Raw genomic sequence first — 20170 nt, forward strand, 5'->3', positions numbered from 1 at the left:
AAAGTGAATAATGTCTATTCCTGTTATTAAAAAAAACTGCTTCAAATGAATTCAAATTTTAACAGATGTGACTGCAGCCTGCAGATTATCTCATAATAATCCCACCGGCAAAATATGCAATAACTCTCTGTGTGTGACTGCACACATGAATAATTGAAATTAATAATGTTTTGCTGGTGTTTGCAATCTGAAAGCAAACTCTCCTGGTAATTACAGAAACCAATATACAGCTTTCTTCCAATCAACATCAGAAACACAATTTTCTGTAATGGTCTCTGTGAGTCCATGGTCCAGTTTGTCATTACATGTTCTCTCTGTTTGGTTCAGGTGTCCCTGGTTCACGTAATCAGCGCTACCATGGAAGCCTTGATTGTTTCCATGGTAACGTTGATAATTCCAGCATGCTGCGAGTGAGCGGCACCTGATGGTCTTTAGTTCATGTTCTTGTGCTAAAAAAAGCTGGACACAGAATAATAAATAGAACAGAATGCAGGTGTCTTAAGATTTGTTTTTAAAAGTTGAAATGTTTTAACCTGAATTTAAGCATCTAAAATGGTGCTCCTGTGTGAGACACTATAAAAAATGGTGAGACATGACACACCGGTCAAATACACCGATCTAGCACATGTTTACCAAGAAAAACAATGTGAAAACATTGTAGCCTACACTTTGGAGGGATTTAAAAAACATAGCTCTCAGCCAGTCAACTAGAGCTACACAGCTATTAGCCAGTCAACAACAGAAACACAACTTTCAACAAATCAATAACAGGTTTGGTGCATTCAGACCAAAAAAGTTGACGAAGTTGACGTTTTTAACTGGAACATTATCTAAATTGTGGCACTGCTGCGTAAGATGCTAAAAAAACTGCGAGATGTGCAGCATCACGTCAAAGAAGCCCGTGTAGTGCATGCATACATAGAAAACTATGTAAAAAACAAACAAACAAAAAACAGTGGCCGGATACGCTGTAAACATTTTTAAAAAATACCTTGATCAATGTGATTAGCGCCTAACTCAGCTTTCAGCCATTCATCATCAGATTCAGCCAATCATCAAGAGGGAAGAGGCGATCAAAGACTAACTACTTTAAATTAATTTGATAACTGCAGCAAAGTAATTTTATCAAATAAAGGGCAACAGAACAGCAGGGCACAGCTTTAAATGAAAAGACATCTATCATCTTTACATTTTGAGGGAAAGACAAAACCCAGAGGAACAATGTCAACAATTACAAACAAAATCTGAACGCAATTAAGTTCAAATAATATCAAAGATTGTAATAAGATCAACTGGTAATTAACAGCAGAAACAAGACTTCAGAAAAAATTCATTTTACAATCAACCAAAGACTATAATCCTATCACCAGGCTACTTGCTCGAAAAACAAAACAATGAAAAGTAAGCAATGTGGTAACAGAACACGTATTCCATAGAGTACTTACACTTTCAATCTAGCCCTTTTCATTACAAAGTCTCAACCAAACACAGCACTCAGATGAACAGAGGTCATTACCTACTCAGAACCACTGCTAGAGAGGCCTGCTGCAGACTACTTAAAAAATAATAACAATAAATAATAAGAGTACAGCTGAGTAGCCTTGAGCACAAATGGCTTTCTGAGACTATCAGCAGATGCAATTCAAAGCAAATGCTTAAGTGTGGTTGGTGACACAATTTTCAACATAGTGATGACAGTACCTTCCAGCCTAGGTGCAGCTTTCCACAGGTGTATGTTTGTTTGAGACTGAACCCTTGCTTGTCACTTCCCTTGCAATTAATTCAACTTTCAAATAGGTCACAGAACTAAAGCTCTGTTTTTGCATAGCTGCAGCCCTGTGTTCCGTTTTGGGTCCATATGCTGCACTCTTGAAAATATTTAATTGCTTTGCTCAAGTTAAACATCAGGAGAGTCTACTGTAAGGCTGCTAGCACTGAGATGACTATGCGAGAACAAGTCATAAAAACTCTAACACAGAAGAACATCTCCACATGACAAAATACACCCTACTGAGCAAGGACCATACAACACAGTTCTCACACACATCTGCCCCTCGCTCTTAAATACCTGCCTTCTCGAAAAACTAAGGAATGACTTATCTTGTTCTGTAATGTAAAAGTTTTTTTGATCATACATGTTTGTAATCATACATATCATTCAAGAGGTATCAGTGTGACTGGTAACACCATCTCATTCCCTTTCAGCAAAGTCAAATCACAAGTAAGATTTAAGAACTTAATAAAATACTGCATTCGATCAGAGGTATAACCCCTGCCAGGTCTCTCAAAGAGAGTGTATCTCTGTATGCAGATTAGATGCATTCTTTGTAAACATCAAAAGACCTACTCAATCACAAGTTTCAAAGGTCCTTCAAACCCCTAAATGGTAAACCAAAACATCAATGGACAACATCAAACATACACATCTGAAATAACAATAGCATTGCTTGGTATTTAAAGAGAGATGACAAAGGAATCGGGGTTCTCTGTAGTCAGACGATCCCACAAATTGATGTGTGTAGTTTTAATATAGGGAAACTGTAAGCCAGATCTCCCATGCTATGCCACTGCATGTAGTTTTGTCAGGTATGTCTCTTGATTCTTATTTTTAGGAATGTTTGTTTATTCTGATCATTTGTGAAATTAGCTTTGATTTTAACATCTGTAACTTATGTTTTAAATCCTACCTGGCAAATAAATCATTTATATCATTACTGGATCTTTAATAGAGGAGGAAGCCATTTAAAGAATTTCAGTTAGAATATTGGAGCTTAAACCACTAAGGAGAACCAGGTACCTAGGAGAGCCGAGTAGGAGAAAAGTCATTTAAAGACTCTGTTTAATTACAGATCAAAAGGACAATAAAAAGAAGAGGATTCAGAGAAATCAATGACATAAAAATGTTTTATATAAAAAAGAATGATCAGAAAGTAATTAGAGCTTTAATCTAAATTAGAGGTCAACTTAAATTGGAGTCATATTAATATAAAATTGGAGTCAGATCAAATTAATGACAGAATTAATTCGTAAAGTGCAAATTAACAACTGTTTTGGTTCAGCGCTCAGAAAAGACAGAACAAAGGACAAACCTTTGAGGGGCAAACAATTATATTCTATTCAAAGGGTTCCACTCCGGACGATAGGTTTGTGAGTGAGCGTCTTTCGCCCTTTCCTGCGTTTTACACTACCGTCTGTCCTAGCATATCCTTTGCTATCTTTATTTGTTTCACTCTCTTTCTCTTTTATAGTCTCTTCCTCTGTTTTTCCTGTTAACTCATTCACTTATGAGTGTCCAATATCTAAACAGTTAATTATAAAATGGATCTTACACAATATCCTGATAATTTTGCTAGCTAAAATACATAATCTATGTTTGATGTTTTTTTTTTTCAATGTAAGACATCTGAAATGATGTTGAGACATTAGTCAGAATTGTCTGGATATTGTAAGAATTTAATATCATTATCATAAAGTTTTGATGCACTTTGTGCAGTGTATTAAAAAGAGGTGAAACCCCCCCTCCCCACAAAGGATTTTGATATATGAGTGTGTACTCACCTGTGCAGGAGTAATCATCAATACGAACATATCCGGTGTGACAAACACACATGAAGGATCCCAGTGTGTTCATACACAGTGTGTTCTCCCTGCAGTAGTGCTTCCCTTCTGCACATTCATCGATATCTGCAGCCATGAAAGAACACCAAATACACTATGGTTTGAATACAACTCAGATATCAAAACATTTGGGAAATACATTGCCAGATCCACCATTCACATTGCAGCTGCGACCCATTAACAGTGTTTGTCAAGAGTGTTGGAAGAGTCATTACATAATGAGCGTTCTGTTATTTGAACATGACTGTTAACACTGTTGCTGGAAACTGCTCAGACTGTAAAATAACAGGAACACCAACACCATCTTTGAGTGTTTTAATAAATATTTAAAACCACTGCCTACGACTGATATTCAGGTTCAGTTTGTTCATAGCTTGAGCTAAACTTGTTTTGCTTCCGCCAGAATGGTTTAGCAGCCTTGATAATAGAATGAAGACGGAGAAATATAGAACTGTACTGTGTATGTGCGTTCTCTATTCAGTTTTTAAACAACATTAGCAAACTATCAGAAAACACAGTGCACCTTTAAACCTTTTTACTTTTTCTTTCTATGTCTCTTTCCTCCACCGCCCTCATTCTCAGCCTCCAGCCTTTTCTTTTACACTTTTCAGAGTTGCACACGTGTCCTTCGGTCCTCCCACTCTCTTCTCCTCTAGAACACTTTATATAATCTTTCTCACATTTCTTAAATCCTCACCGCAGAAAAACATCCTCTTAATAATTATTTGTCTTGTTTTCAAGTAAAAAGACTCTTAAAACAACATAACTTTACTTTAGAAGGAAATTGTGATATTTTTTTAAGGCTTGAATTCAGAGGTTATTTATTGGAATAAGTTCACCTTTCTAACCCTGCTGGGGGGTGGGGGGTGTTGGGGGTCAATGGGTAAGACAATAAAAATATTTTTATTTATTTTCTTACACAATTTATTTTCTTACACAAGTAAATGCATTTAGTAAGGATATTTAGATATTTTATTGGAAAACAAGCCATTAATACTAATTAAAAATATATATTTTTGCTGGTGGTACTTTAGTCCACAGGTTTTTGATGCCAAGGAAATATTAAAAATATCCCTTGTGAGGGACCCCCTTCCAAATATATACTGTAAAAGCCACTACATATTTTCAAGTGTAAATATTTATACTGTGTGAGAAGCATTGTGAGTGTGATGTTATATAGTATAGTACAGAATTAAACTACTTAAAATCAAATTCTGTTAATACTGTTTTCTTTTGACATTTTATACCCCCTTTTTATTGGACACCTTAGCACCATGGGATTCCCCAGACCCAAGTTAAACACCCTTGCTTTAGCCAACTTCCCAAGACCATGCTTAAAAAAAAATAACTTTCCTCTGAACATATTTACAGTATACAGTAATTCCAATTGAAATTAATTTATTTCAGACAAATGAACAGCAGTTAGTTCACAAAGCCATTCTGATATTGTGTTTTCAATGAATACATATGACAGCATTACAGGGCAGCTGTAAACAAACATCAAAGCCATCAAGGCAATATATTCACTTTAACAGTAAACAGTGGTGAGAAATGTACTTTTATCTGTCCCTGTGCATCTGCCATGGAGGACTCAGAGCTCAAAATGAGGAGGCAAGTATTTACTCTTGTAATTGAAAATGTAATGCCTTTTTTCTGCTGCTTTTGTTCTAGAAAATAGAAATTCCCACATGAATTATTTAAAGTTATTATTTTTTCAGAATACTGGGATTATTCATATGGCTGAGTGCACTGCAAACTACCAACAACAACATTCCATGCAAACATGCTGAATTTCTCCAAGACACAATATTTCATATAGATGCCCGTTTCAGATGTTTATAGCTGATGTGTGCATTTTTTAAAAGACTTATTTCCAATCCTACATTAATGAGCAGAGACAGCTATGAGTAAGATATTTTTAGGTGATTTCCCTGAAAGGTGTAATGAATGATATGACTCCGATTTGATCTCACTGAAATCCTGTAGACATAAAGCTCTGATAGAATCTTGCTTCCACATTACTTCCACTCTGCTATTACCTCCAGACAGTAACGGAAGCTTTTACAGCATAAGCGGTGACAAAAAGTTCTCCTGAATGTCACCTCAAATTGAATATTGATTGTCTATGTCAGAGGCATGTGGCAACTAATTGCAGTGATAAAGGTGAGAGTCGTATTAAGAACAACTAGGCTGTTTACCTTCCACATCATAATTAAAACTTCAGTTGTCACCATTTTCTTTGCAGTTATTTCAATGTTTTCAATTCTGAAGCATTTAGATGACTGCCTTGACATCTAACAACATGCTCAGCACTATTATATGTTATACAGCACACATGGTAACCAAGGATACAGTCACAAAACTGTTTCATGTACAACAGTTTTTACAAAAAGGGTTCACATAAGCAGCAAAGTCTAAATGATGACTTGAAGTATATCATTTAATAACATGTTTATAAATGCTTTATAACTTAACAATACTTATAAATCCCATTACTAATGAAAAATTATTATAATAATAAAAAGTACCATGGTACTATTATTTTTTATTTTTTTGGGGGACATTTACCATAGTAATGTAATGCTTGTTTGGGCATGGTACCATGTTAATACCATGGTACTCTTTGAAGTACCTTGCCATATATGTAAATTTAATGGTACATGAATATGGTAGTCATTCAGAAGTGTGATATATATTAAGGTACCATGGTTTTACCATCTGATACCATCACTGTACCATGATACCACCACATACTTTGTAAATATTTGTACTGTCTTTCCAAAAATACAACACTGACAGAAAATAAAACCCATATAACCAAAAGAGAAGCCTTTGTTTGACAGAAGCACATTTACACGGAACACACACCACCACTAAGGTATAAAGCTAGTCTTGAAAAGAGATATCTAGCACACACTGGCTGGGCTGCTGTGTGTATTTAGACAAGGGTACCGCCTATTAAAGACAGCTATCTACAGGAATCCTTCATCACAGAGTGACCTCCAGGGTATACAATGCATTAATTATAGGCTTAAGGATAATAGCAGTCTTGAAATATTCATTTGATAAGCCACTGAAATCACCAGTTATACCGCTTTCATCTGCAACTCCTCCATTTGTGTTTGCAGCCTATTTAGAGGAGGAACTACACTGCAGGTTGTGAAAGCCATGTTATTTGATAATCGAAAACTGAAAATGAAAAGCATCAGAGAGTAAATCATAGGTAGGTCAGATAACAGGTGCCAGCAGGTGGAGAAACAGAAGGTTTACTAGAATTAGACTGGTTGGAAAACATACACTATCAGTCAAAAGTTTGGCTATGACTAAATTTATGTTTCTCATAATCTTAAAAACCTTTTTATATAAGGACTTATGCTAAAATACTTGGCACTAGTTTTGTAGACAAATATAGTTTGTGCCTGCAAATTAATTTCTTTACAAACAAAGATAAAAAAAAATAGGGCAGCTACTTTGAAGAATCAAAAATCTTAGATAGTTTTGATTTGTTTACATGTGTTGGTCACTACATTATTCCTCTGCTTTGATTTGTGATATTTCATAGTTTAGATGGTTTTACAATTATTATCATTCTTTCAGCTGCTCCCATTAGGGGTCACCACAGTGGACCATCTGTGATCTGCATATTTGACTTGGCACAGGTTTTATGGAGGATGCCCTTCCTGATGCAATCCCCAGTGGCTGGGGGACACTCACTCATACCTACGGGGCAATTAGAGTCTCCAATTCACTTAACCTGCATGTTTTTGGATCTGTGTGGGAAACCGGAGAACCCGGAGGAAACCTATGCAAACACGGTGAGAACATGCAAACACTACTCAGAATGGCCCAGTTGAGCTGGGACTCGAACACGGGACCTTCTTGATTTCACAATTATTTTAAAATAGGAAAAATGGCAATAATCAAGAAGTAGAAGGTGTGTGCAAATGTTTTATTTTATTTATAGTGTGGGTCTCTTTGGCAGGTTTGTCTATAGGGGTTTGAACACAATACCTTTGCAGTAAGCGCTGTCATCCCTGAGAGGATGGTATCCCACCTTGCAGCTGCAGCAAGCTCCAGCCTCTAGATTAATGCAGTCAGAGTTCTCTACGCAACTGCGGCTGTGACCCTCAGTGCAGAAATCGTGCCCTGACAGAGAACCATGAGAATTTAGAGTTGAAGTGCTCTACAAAATGCCCTAATGTGAATTCTAACAGACAAAACATACTTTAAAGACATCTTTTATTGGTTAGACAAACACACTTTTCTTCCCTGTATGGACACATTTGTATTGACAATGTCATGTAAATATTAAAGGGCTTAAGGTAGCCCTTTTTTACATTAGGTGACGGTCTGCAGTATTTACAGAGTGATTTACAAAATGTTAATACTTACAGCGTGGCTCCGTGTGTGAACTGTGAGAGGTGTGGTGTCCTCAGGATCACTATACCTTTTGATGTCCTTTTAAGTATCACTGTTAAACTGAGGTGTTTCATGTGTGCGGTTATGTGTGGCGGGTGCAAAAAGTAGATGAAAGCTGTCATGCACACACTTGGATTGGTGCTGTGCAAACACATGTTGTTGTGTGCAATGGACAAAGGTGACTGGCCTTAATGACTCCAACCACTGCAGAGGTCAGTTTAAGTGTGTGTGCATGTGTGTGTGTGTCGTACCTCTACACACTTTGCAGCAGCGGTCTGTGAGTGTGATCTGCTCTGACTCTGGGCAGTTCAGCTCTGGACAGGAGGCCATCTCAACTCTACGCATACTTTGATCCTGCAACACACAAACATGTATTTATTCCATTCACACTGAAAGTGAAATTCCACATTCTGCATCAAATTTGAACACATAACTTTCTGGCCCAGTTTACACTTGGTTGTTCCGATCACAAAAGGTCAGCCAAGACACATGTTTACACCTAGTAGCAATATGCAAATCAAATGCACCTTCTGTGAACACTTGTGATCGTATTTCAAAGGCACTGTCGCCATGGGAGTCACTTCGTTATAAAAAGTGGTGGAGAACATGTATACTGTTTTAATAAATATTCCGCTTCTAGATGATCAATTCAAGGGCTACAACAAATATTTTAAACAATTAATTTGATAACTTGATCCATTAACATTACACTGTACATCCTGATATTTTGTTAGTCAGTGAATCATCATATCTTAAGCAGATACTTAAGCAGAATGACTGGTTGGTCTCATGGTAAAGTTTTCTCCTCTAGTACAAGGAGTTTCAGGTTCTTATATGCCCTAGATTATTTTTTTTTATTTGATAAATGAATATTGCATCTGTACAGTGGATGTATATCATAAGTAGGGACACATCTGTTTGGATTTAAATAAATTACACATCTGAATGCACAAGAGAACATTGCTTCCCACTGTTGCTCAACACCTCTCATAACAGCTGCAACAAGCACTCATTATTAGTGTTCGACCGATATATTACAGAGGACGATAAATCGGCTGATATTCTGACTTGTTAAATTATTGGCCTATACATTTTCCAGTTTGGACGATTTGTTTCTTGAAGGTGCTGAGAATCGCCCGCTTGCATGTGAAGTGTCTGAGATATGTAAATGATAAGTCACGGTTAGTTTTGTTGTTACTTGCCATCGTGTTACTGCAATAATTGACCGGTGTGCATCACAGTGTCATTTCAATGGTCCGCATTTTAGAACCAAGGCACATGTGTTTGAACATGTTTCATTCTCCCTCTTTCTCCTCAATAGTTCCTTGTAACATTTAACTGTCTTATCTAATGATAAAAAGGCAAATATAAATAAAACTAATATCATATACTGTCTGCAAATCTGTGTAAATCTTGTTTAAACAGATGTAATAACCCAGACTCACATAACTTAAGCAGATCCAGTGTCCTGTGGAGCGCTCCTTTATTTACCTCTAACAGTCACTCCTCAGCAGTTCCCTGTCATCTTTAACTTTCTTTGGTAATAATAAAAGGCAAATAATAAAACTTGTATTATATAATGTTTGCAAATATGCAGATATCTCGTTTAAACATGTAATTCACAAACCTCACGAAAATCCAGTGTTTTTTTCCCTTTGAATGCTCATCTAATATCTTCCTCTGAAGCTCGTATTCTATCAGCCAGAATCAAAACTTCAGGATCAGGATCAAAAGTTGATTTGATTCAAAAATCATAATGGTCAGTCTGTGTCAATTCAACCAGGTAATCCAGGCTGTTTAAACTGCTAGGAGATTGTTGCTCGAACTGGATGCGCACGAACACGTGTGTGCAACTTCAAGGCTGCATCCGAAACCAGGAAAATGCTGCCGCGGTAGGATGTATAAAGAGGTAGGATGAATATAAGGTGCTTTTCAAACTATTCAGAGACCAGTTTCTTTAAGAGTTCCATTCATTCAAACAGATGTCAGTAAAGCCATTAACTGATTAGGCAGAAAGGCAAGTCAGCTGCCTAAATTTTCGGATGCAACCCAAGGTAAAAGCACTTCTCGTGTGCTACAAGTAAATGTATTATTCACTATGCACTGTATGTACAATTGGTTTGATGTGGTATTTTTGGAGAAAATGTGATTGCTAACATGGTTGCTGGACTTCTGTGTGTACTGTTATTTCCTCCTTCCAAATATATTAACAATTTCTTACTGTGCAAATAAATGACTACAATTTGATGACTAAACAGAAATCTGAAGAGACCGCAATCTACCATTTAAAATACAACATATTTTTTTTTTTGTGTGTGAAATTGAGTAAATATATTGCAAAACTTTTTTTGCAATTATGTTTGTTATTTATTATAATAAATTGTGTGATATATCCGCATTGTATCGGCCACCCTGCTCTCTGGATATCGGCATCAGCTTCGGCAATTAAAAACCCATATCGGTCGACCACTACTCATTATAACAAACTACAGTACTGGATCGCAACTTATAATAACACACACGACTGAAATGGAAACTCCAGCTTAAGATCTGAAGATGTCTTCTGTGTTAGACCTTACAAACTGTGTTAGACCTTACAAATTGAAGATGTCTTCTGTGTTAGACCTAACAAATTGTTTTTCAAAAGTGGTGGGGACAAAACTGGCAAAGGTAAAAAGTGGTAGGGACATGTCCCACCCATCCCACCAGTAAATGACAGCTATGAGTGACTGCGTCAGTAATAAAAGTGACTGCTTCAGTTTAAAAGCACAAGATAATTGATGCACCGGTCCTCCCAAATATATTAGAATTTTAACGGGACAGTTATTTTATTTAAAAGCCAAATGTAACCAGCAAAGTTTAAAATCCTTGTTAGTGTACAGTGGTTGATGGAGAAGTGTAGTTGGTAGACGCATCATGGCAGATCAGTGTTTACACAACAAATGTAATGTGGTCACATGCATTTCTAACTACCTAAAAATGTGGTTTGAGTGATCGGATCACAAAACATTTTGGAGCTCGTTCGTACATGTATTTAGAGCTTTCAATTTGAGATCGGATCACCTAAAACAGTTTTATGATGTTACTTACCCTGCACTCAAACAGCAGACAGTTTCCCTCAGAGTCGTGTATGCTTTTATGATCTCCTTCCACATAAACCCTTCCTCTGAACAGACAGACAGCTAAATAGAGAGATATATACACAGAAAAGAGACAAAATTAGACAAAAACCAAGATATTAAGAGGATAGAGACAGAGAAAGGATGTTTTATGGGGGGACAGACACGCAGAGAGAAAGACTAGTAAAGCATCAATCAGATCAGCATGTTAGATTAAGCCTACTAGAGCGCAGTGTTAAATAAAGCCCTGGTCATCAGTCAAACTGCTATTAGCTCCTGCATATTAGCCCTGCTCACTCAAACTCAACATGCTGCACACTGGCCTTGAATTATTAATGATACCAGGGAAAGTGTGTGACTGTGTGTGTTGACATTCGCATTTGTGGCAGCGGTAACCTAGCAACACAGGGATGTGGTCAGTTTGTCATCAAGACTGCAGTGTGATTATATAAAAGATTTTGATGGAAAGAAAGATAGCGGAAAGAGAATCGAGATGATGCAGATATAAGTGAGACTCTGAAATGTGAGACAAGGAGAGAATGATTGAATGGGGAGAGTGGCATTGTAAAATTTTGTATATGCATGCCTATAGGCACTTGGACTTATTTTGTGTGTGAGGTTTTGCCAAGGTTGTGGGGACCAATCAGTGCTTCCCATGAGGAAAATAGCTTTGTAAACGTATTAAATAATGTCTTAAGAAAAACATACAAATCCAGAAAGGTTTTTGTTATGGGTAGGTGTAGGGGTAGAGAACATATCTTTAGCTCACTATAAAAATAATAGACGTCAATGGTATGTTCCCACCATGATAGAAAAACAAACATATCTGTGTGGGTACTCACGCTGGCACTCTTTACAGCATGCTCCAGGCATGTAGACTGGAGCTGTATCACGGGGGCACTGGGGTGGTGGACATAAAATACTTTCACACTCCACTGTACCATTCTGCAAGTGAAACACACACACACACCATCACCATACAAACAAAGCTGCACAGAAATTCACATGCAAAATCATCTATCGTTAGATTTTAAATTTCACAAGTATTACTAACAAGTCAGATTGATTGGTTTCCTGAATAGTTATTACAAACATTATCAACCTTAAAATCTTTCCAACTTTAAAACTGCAATTCACTCAGTCTATGGGTCTGTTCCAAAACCTAGTGAGCATCCTCCAGAGGCAGCATTTTAAGGCATCATAGGCACGCTCCTGAATGTCACAGCTCATAGGCACACCTCCTCCAACCGCTGTCTGTCTCTTTGAGACCCTGGTCGCACATAGCCATGGACTTTGTAACTACCCCCCTCCCATGGCAACACAGTGGTTTTGACTGTGGTGAACCGGTTCTCAAATGTGGATCATTTCATTCCCCTCCCCAAATTACCCACAGCAAGGGAAACAGCGGCAGCAGTCATAAACCACGTCTTCCGCATTCATGGCCTCACGGTCGATGTAGTTTGTGCTTACGAATCTTCAATAGAGGATTCCTCACGAATCTGCTCCTGAATACCAAGATGAACACACAATTCCCGGATCTGTCCATTGTGCGTCCACGGCGTGCACGCATCCACAAACTTCTTCCCCGCTACTGTAGCCGATGCTGGGATCTTCATTCTTCATTAGCATAGCTACAGTTGATATTTATTGTTAAAAAAACGTCTCTTTGTCTCGCTCTCGATGTCTGACACCGATGTGACGCTAGGTATCTTAATTATGCTGCCTCTTAAGATATCTCATTTTGACCAAATTCTAAGGTAGCAATGTATTTATTCTTCCCTTGGTGAGCGATCCCAGAATGATCCCGTGATGAGCCCGGTGGAAATTAAAATCCAAGATGGCAGATGAATCAAGAGAAATTTAGATTATAAATTTAATTATAATCCATTCAATACTGAAATGTATCAATAAAACAGTTTAATATGAATATTGAATATTTTACACAAAATGTATATGTACCGTACGTATTTAGGCTCGTTAAAGGATCGTTTTCTCTCGCATCACCTGTAATGAAATCAGTTGCGAGTCGAGTGACCCATGTGCTGCACATGAGGAGACCTATTCGAATGATGCACGGAGCTGCCGCCTATGTAGAGTGTTCCAATCGTTCTTTTATAATGGCATCATTTCAGTAAGTATGCTGCCATAGAAGACAGCTGCCTATGTAGGCAGGAGACAGCAAAGCAACTCACAAATTTTGGAACATTATTGTATTTTAAAATTTTAATAGTCCCAAAACACTTTGAACTGCCTGTACGCTCAGAATTTGGAATGACATTTCTCATTTACTGTAGATGAATCTCCCAAAATGATCTTGTATCAGTGTTCAAGCTCCCTTCTAAGACGTGAGCTTACTGAGCATGTGCAGTTTCTGCATCCATCTATCCAGGCATCGTCCTCTCTGTATATCTCTCCGTATTGGTTGCAGGTCTTCTCACAGTAACAGCCATCCAAGTACTTCATCTTCTCTTCTGCAAGTGCCAACTACAGCATAATGAAGACATGGAGAACAAGAGAGGAGGAGATTGAATAATGAATTAATATGGAGGGATGATATACCAAAAAGAGCAATTAAAAAATGACAGAGGGGGAAAGTGGAGATTTAGGATAAAAACAGTATTTTGTGGTGGTCACCATTAAAAAGACCATACACCAGGAGTGATCACACTTCTGTGGAATGAGATCTACTTTTTCATTGTTATTGTAGCAAGATCTACCATACACAATATAAAAATAGTCGGTAGTGAAATGTGATGATTCTCTATACCAATTTTGATACCACAACAAATAATAATTCTTATTTTTTATAATGTTAACATTGTTTCATGTTGTGTCATTGTCTCAAATCATTATTAAAGACAAGTCAACAGTATGTAATCAACTAAGAACAAAGAAACAAAAGAATAAAAAATAAAGGCAATAAACAAAAATTCTAATTAGTAGCTTATTAAGTATTCAAGTAAACATTCAGAATGAAATTGAATGTGACATAAAATGACTAGCTACTAGTCTTCACTGTTTGATTATTTTCCATGAATACCTTTTAAAGCTACTAAATGTATCCATAAAAAAAGCAGTAAATGTTTTTTTTGTTTCTTGTTATTTTTGTTTGATTAATACAAATAAGTCTATTAGATTACAGTTCTACCCCAAGTCTGACATTTTGATACAAATCTGCTTTTTTGTCACACTGTTAAAATTCACTTTAGACATTACTGACCATATTTACATTAATACCTCACAAAGATGGACATTTTTGGCAGACTTTTGAAGTGTATTTGACCGTTTAGACGTACATCCACATTACCATGAGCACTCTCGGAGCACACACGGATGTAAAGTGCACACTGATAGGCCATCTGTCAGTCAAACAGAGCACGGCTACAGAAGCAGGGAAATAAAAAGTCCATCTTTAAAATTGTATTTCCCTTTTGACCTGTTATCTAGATTGACCAGTGGTTCTCTTTGACCAGTCGATCGACGTAATGAGCTCCCCTGCCACACACTCTGTGAACCACTGAAGCAAAGTCAACATAAGACAGGCCACACTAATCCACAAAACTTCTACAAATCTACCTTGTTTGATGTTTTGGCCAGAATATCTTGAAGCTCCATAATCTTCTGCACAAGGCCATGGAAATCGTTGCATGTTGGACAAGCTGCAAATGGGGTGAGAATTGATAAATGGCATTTTCAGACTGGCAAATAAACAAATTGTATAGTTAAATGTATAGTTTACTTAAAAGTGAAAATAATCTCATTATTTACTCAAACTTATGTGATTCAAACCCCTAGAACTTTCTTCCGTGGAACACAAAAAGAGATGTTAGGCAGGATGTTAAGTCAGTCACCATTCACTTTCATTGCATCTTTTTTCAATTCAATGAAAGTGAACGGTGACCGAGGCTGTCATTCAAACAAACAACTGCTTTTGAGTTCCACGGAGTAGGAGAAGTCATATGGGTTTGGAACAATGTAAGATATTTTTTTCAAGTTGTTGTGTGTCTAACAAGAAAATGCACTTACTACGGTTGAGATCTGGACACTGGACGATATATCCATGAGGTACGACCACCAACTGAACATCTTGCATCACACCCTGAGAAAAAGAGAGTAAAACAAAAAACAGAGAGTGGAAAAAAATAGAAACAAAGTTACAATTGTATTTCATTCAATCATGGATGACACTTTTGGCTTTATTAATTATTATGTAGGACCTTTCTAAGAGAGACTAGCCTTATTTCAGTCCACAGTCTGGCTTAATGATACAAGTTTAGAACTTTTATAGATTTTATGGTGCAGAGTGCAGAAATGTGCTGTACCCTGAAGAACCCATGGGCATCATTTCTTTGACCCAGACGGACATTTGTTTCTCTGGGAAAATCCATAGATGGCGTCTCCACAATTCTTTCATAAATTCTGACAACAGAGTACAAAAAAGGAGACAAAAAACCAGAGTAACTATTGGCAAGGTGAGGATAATATGTTTTGGGTACACATAGCCTATCCCTCTTGCACACTAACTAACAAGAATTTAGGCTGTCATTGTGACCTAACCAGGAGAAAGATCATAAATTGACAAGCAATAAAAATCTATTAAATGTGTATCTGAGTTTTTGTCTGTAATAATGTCAAGCACAAGAAACATTTTTCAATTGCTTGGATTTTATTTCTGTGACGTTGTGCTGAGTGGCCCCGTCCACCATAACATCTCAGTGGTCCACATCACTGTATATTAAACATCAAATTTAGGTAACACTTTATTTGTATGGTTCCAAATAGATATTTAACTGAATATAAGTGACTATTTAACTGAATATAAGTGACTATTTAACTGACTATAAGTGACTTACCAACTGGCTTGCTATAGCTAGTAAACCGTGTTTCAACAAAAATTCAGTAGACTATCAATAGCCTGTACAAAAGCAGCAAAATACCAGCTTATCGACTGACTATTGAGTATTTCAACAAAAATTCAGTAGAATTTCAGTAGCCTGTATATAGATCTTTATTAATTACCTTTTAATGAACTGATGTTCTCAACAATAATGTAAGTAGGTCATTAATAGAGATCAATATACATGCTACTGAAAGTCTACTGAATGTTTATTGAAACATTGTTTACTAGCTATAGCAAGCCAGTTGATAAGTTACTTATAGTCAGTTAAATATCTACTTGGGACCATCAAAATAAAGTGTTACCCAAATGTATTCTGATTGGCTGTGAATGTGTCACTCATTGCTGTTTAGGACACAGTGTTAATGGTAGCCAAATAAATTAGATGACTGCCAGAACATTCAACTTATTTATTACCTTCAATCAGATTAACTAACACACATAATTCACATTGACATATTAAAAAGCAGCAAATCCATTTATCTTAATGCTTTTTCCTCAAGCCATTTACCTGTTGCAGTCAATATGGAGCACCACCTGAGTTGCACTGAATGCAAAAGACACTTTGTGCCACTGTCCATCTGCAAGACTGTAGGGGAAGACCTCTCTTTGCTGCCGCTGGTCTGCAGTTTGAAACAAGAGACGGATCTCATTATGTAGACCACTGCTCTCTACCTCCAGAAACCTGTGGAGGAAGCCAAGAAAATTTTATTAATTTAAGAAAACACATAATCATGAAACAGTTGGTTGAGATGAAACCAGTTGTTGAAAACTAAGAACTCCAGGTAACAACTGCTGCCATAATGTATTTTGTTAACACTTATGTTCTCATGGATGAGGCATTTGGTTCAGCTGCCAAACTGTTGTTATTAAATTCTATAATGTGGCACAGTAGCAGCAGATAATGAAGATGAAATGAACGTGTGAGTTCTGAATAAACATGAAGAAGAGCAGTGATCCATGAGTCTCTTGGCACAGACTTTGAGTGCTGACCTTAAAATGCTATTAGAATCAATACTGAGTGTGTTCAAGAAATGTCAGTACACACCGCAATCTGAAAAGCTACAGATACTGTATCATCAGAGTAGATTTAATGTTCTCTCAGACTAAATATGCAGAAAAGAGAGATATTTCAAAGATAGATTTAAAAGACAGACAGACGGACAGATTTTTCAACTGGTAATGGTCATACTGACTTTAATTTGCTCTACACTCTTCATGAATATATTACTTTCCAAAATTGCATATTAACTTCTGTGGCCCTGCCTCGAGCACAACTGACTGCTAGTGTGACATCTAATTTTGGGTCAGATACCTCTGCTCCCCATAGTGGATGGACAGCAGCACTCCAGAGCTCAGTTTCTCCTGCTTGAGGGTCAGCAGAAGAGTGAACTCTGTTCTCCCTCTCAACTTCTTAAGGATTCGCTCTGCTGCCTTGAGGGAAGCCCTTGCATTCCTTGATGAGCCTGACAGTAAAAGTGACAGAAACATGAAGACAGAGAAAAGAGAGAGAACTGAAATGTTGTAAAAATTTTAGACAGACATTCAAATCAGAGCATGTTCCCTATCTAAAAGTGATACAAGAAATGATTCACCCCAAGAAATTTCTTACCCTCATGTTGTTTTCAAACCTAATTTATATCATTTTTTTTTCTTCTATGAAGCACAAAAGGAGATGTCAGGCAGAATGACAGTCTCCCTGTCATTCAGCCAACATGAACTTTCATTATATTGCAAAAAGATGCAATTTAAACAGATTTTAACTTAGACTTACATGCTGTCTAATAATTAATTTTTGTGTTCCACAGTAAGCAAAATCTCATATAGGTTTTGAACATAAGGGTGAGTAAATGATGACAGATGACAGGTGAACTATCCCTTTAAGGAACAGTAAAACAAGAGGAATCTTGACTGACATCTACATCTTTTAATATTACCCCGGCTATAAACAGAGAAGAGTTATGAGACAAATTAACCCAAGATAGATGGATGGTGTCAACAGCTGCAACTGTCCCTGTAGGACAGTTCTGGAACTAATGGAGTTAGTTTGAATAAATATTATTTTCCATCCAATTTCTAATTATGCTGCCAAAGAAAACCTTCAGAATCAACTGACAAATTCAAATCTGCATTTGAAGAGAAAAAAGACTCTTGCCTTTTAGAGTACATTTGTGAAATTTACAAAAGGGAAATTAGGTCCACTTAGGTTCAGCAATGCTATATTGCCTTAATATATGATCTTACAGGCTTTACATTAAAGGGAACACAGAACAAGTCACAGAGAAAAAAACAAAACAACCTTTGACCCATTCATCATTTTGTTGGTTTGGTAAAGCTCTAATATTTACCCCATCTGTTGCAAGATGACCAATCTCACAAATAAGGAAAACAAACTGTTTACTTCACTCATTATACTTGCGTCATAATCCAGTCTTAAGCATCATGCATACATCTTAACAACACAATCAATACCTTTTAATTAAACTTATTAATCATTTAGGCATGTGATTACAGTACTTTTTGCCTTACTGGTACTCTACCAAGCAATAGACCAAACAGAGGCAGAGAGACAGTAACATCATGTATGGAACTAACAAGGATGGCTATTTTGAGCCAAAGGTAGGGTGACCAGATTCCTGCTTGTGGAAAACGGGACAGCCCCCTCTCAGCAAAAATGAAATTGACGGATCCTTACCTAGGCGCAGATCAATGCGAAGTAGAGGGTGCATCCACCTCTGTTACTGTTGTTACCTTGTACTTTTCGCTGGCAGCAATTTTTCTCAGTGTGTGCTTGTTTTTCAATAGTTTATCATAAAATGCAGAGCAGTCCAGTTCAATATTAAGATGTACGAAATGCGTCGCCTTCATGTTACACTGTGTCAAGATTTGTTGCTGCATTCATTAATGACAACACACGCTCCATAGATGCAGATGTCACAGGCAGGCATAACACAAACTCCACGACCTTGACTAAGACTCTTGCTCTCCAGCTCAAGAAAAACGTCTGTCCATCTCTCAGACATGGCCATCTTGTGGTTCATGTTCCACTCAGGGATACGAAAAGTGACAATGTTCTTCATGCAAGCCCACTCATCAAAGAGTGTGGTTTCGTCAATCAATCTGAGAGCGGTGAATTGTTCGAGGCTACCCTGAATGTCTGTCCACACTGGGATGTCTCTCAGTAGGGCCCACTCTTCTGTGTTCTCCAATGAGCAGCTCCATTTTTGGAGGTAATCCAATGATGCTGAATAAAAGTTTCTCACTATACAAAAGAAATCATCCGCTCGCATGTCACCAGCTTCAACCAGGGCATCCAACTGCTTTTTAATGTCAGAGGATATGAATAAATTCATTCAGCCTGGCCAGCAAGACTTTTCACAGGTCATGAATGTGACCCATCCCACACATACACACACATGCCTATTTTGAATTTGGGGGACATTATTTATGACCCTGCTAAAGACTAACCCTAGCCAAAACCCTAACCCAACCCCTAAAATTGTTTTTGAATTATTAAAATAAAAAATAACAATTTGCTCTACTTAGGAATCATTTTTCCAAATGAGGAGATCCCCAGATGTGCCCAAAGGGATAATTTGTCAGGTTTAGCTCACTTCTGGGACAGATTTTGCACACACAGGCTAATGTTCTTCAGCTATCATCGGATAAACCTCAGGAGAGTTGTAAGCTGCAGCGGTGAGCCTATTGTATGCCAGGAATGAGGCGGAGTTTCACCACCTTCATTTATCAAACGCACTGTACAACAGTGATCTGAACCTAACCTGTGTAACCTCTTCTATCCACAGAGGAAACATCATGACCCCTTGATATGAAGCACTCTAGGATTGTTCACAAATATAAGCTTTAAAGGCTACTGCAAAACTGCAACAAAACATGTTAATTCTGACAGCTGCCTGATCAATTCTCATTGGACTGATACCTCCTCTCCGATATGCTTTCTGAATACCCTATGAGCCTTTCAGGGTTGGATTAATGTGCTGTAAATCAAAGTCTAGTCGCTCAATGGCAACATTTAAAGGTCAGAGGCCAGCTGAAGGCCACAGATGAATATCCACTACGAAATTATTTAAATCCAAGCATTGACTTCTTTAACCCA

At 37.4% G+C, this 20170-nt stretch overlaps 1 protein-coding gene across 1 annotated transcript in view; it reads right to left on the reverse strand.

Moving 5' to 3' along the window:
* Nucleotides 1-20170, reverse strand: part of LOC127639021 (protein kinase C-binding protein NELL2-like) — a 52609-nt gene that overhangs the window by 27601 nt on the left and 4838 nt on the right. The window contains exons 3-13 of the mRNA XM_052120831.1: nucleotides 17369-17519; nucleotides 16565-16738; nucleotides 15479-15575; nucleotides 15183-15255; nucleotides 14733-14815; nucleotides 13512-13640; nucleotides 11999-12101; nucleotides 11128-11219; nucleotides 8289-8391; nucleotides 7630-7764; nucleotides 3559-3684 (exon numbers count right to left, since the gene is read on the reverse strand). Coding sequence (XP_051976791.1) covers nucleotides 3559-3684; nucleotides 7630-7764; nucleotides 8289-8391; nucleotides 11128-11219; nucleotides 11999-12101; nucleotides 13512-13640; nucleotides 14733-14815; nucleotides 15183-15255; nucleotides 15479-15575; nucleotides 16565-16738; nucleotides 17369-17519 — 1266 coding nt within the window. The remainder of the gene's footprint in view (nucleotides 1-3558; nucleotides 3685-7629; nucleotides 7765-8288; nucleotides 8392-11127; nucleotides 11220-11998; nucleotides 12102-13511; nucleotides 13641-14732; nucleotides 14816-15182; nucleotides 15256-15478; nucleotides 15576-16564; nucleotides 16739-17368; nucleotides 17520-20170) is intronic.

Source organism: Xyrauchen texanus, chromosome 47 (assembly GCF_025860055.1).
Source record: "Xyrauchen texanus isolate HMW12.3.18 chromosome 47, RBS_HiC_50CHRs, whole genome shotgun sequence".
Taxonomy (NCBI): Eukaryota; Metazoa; Chordata; class Actinopteri; order Cypriniformes; family Catostomidae; genus Xyrauchen; species Xyrauchen texanus.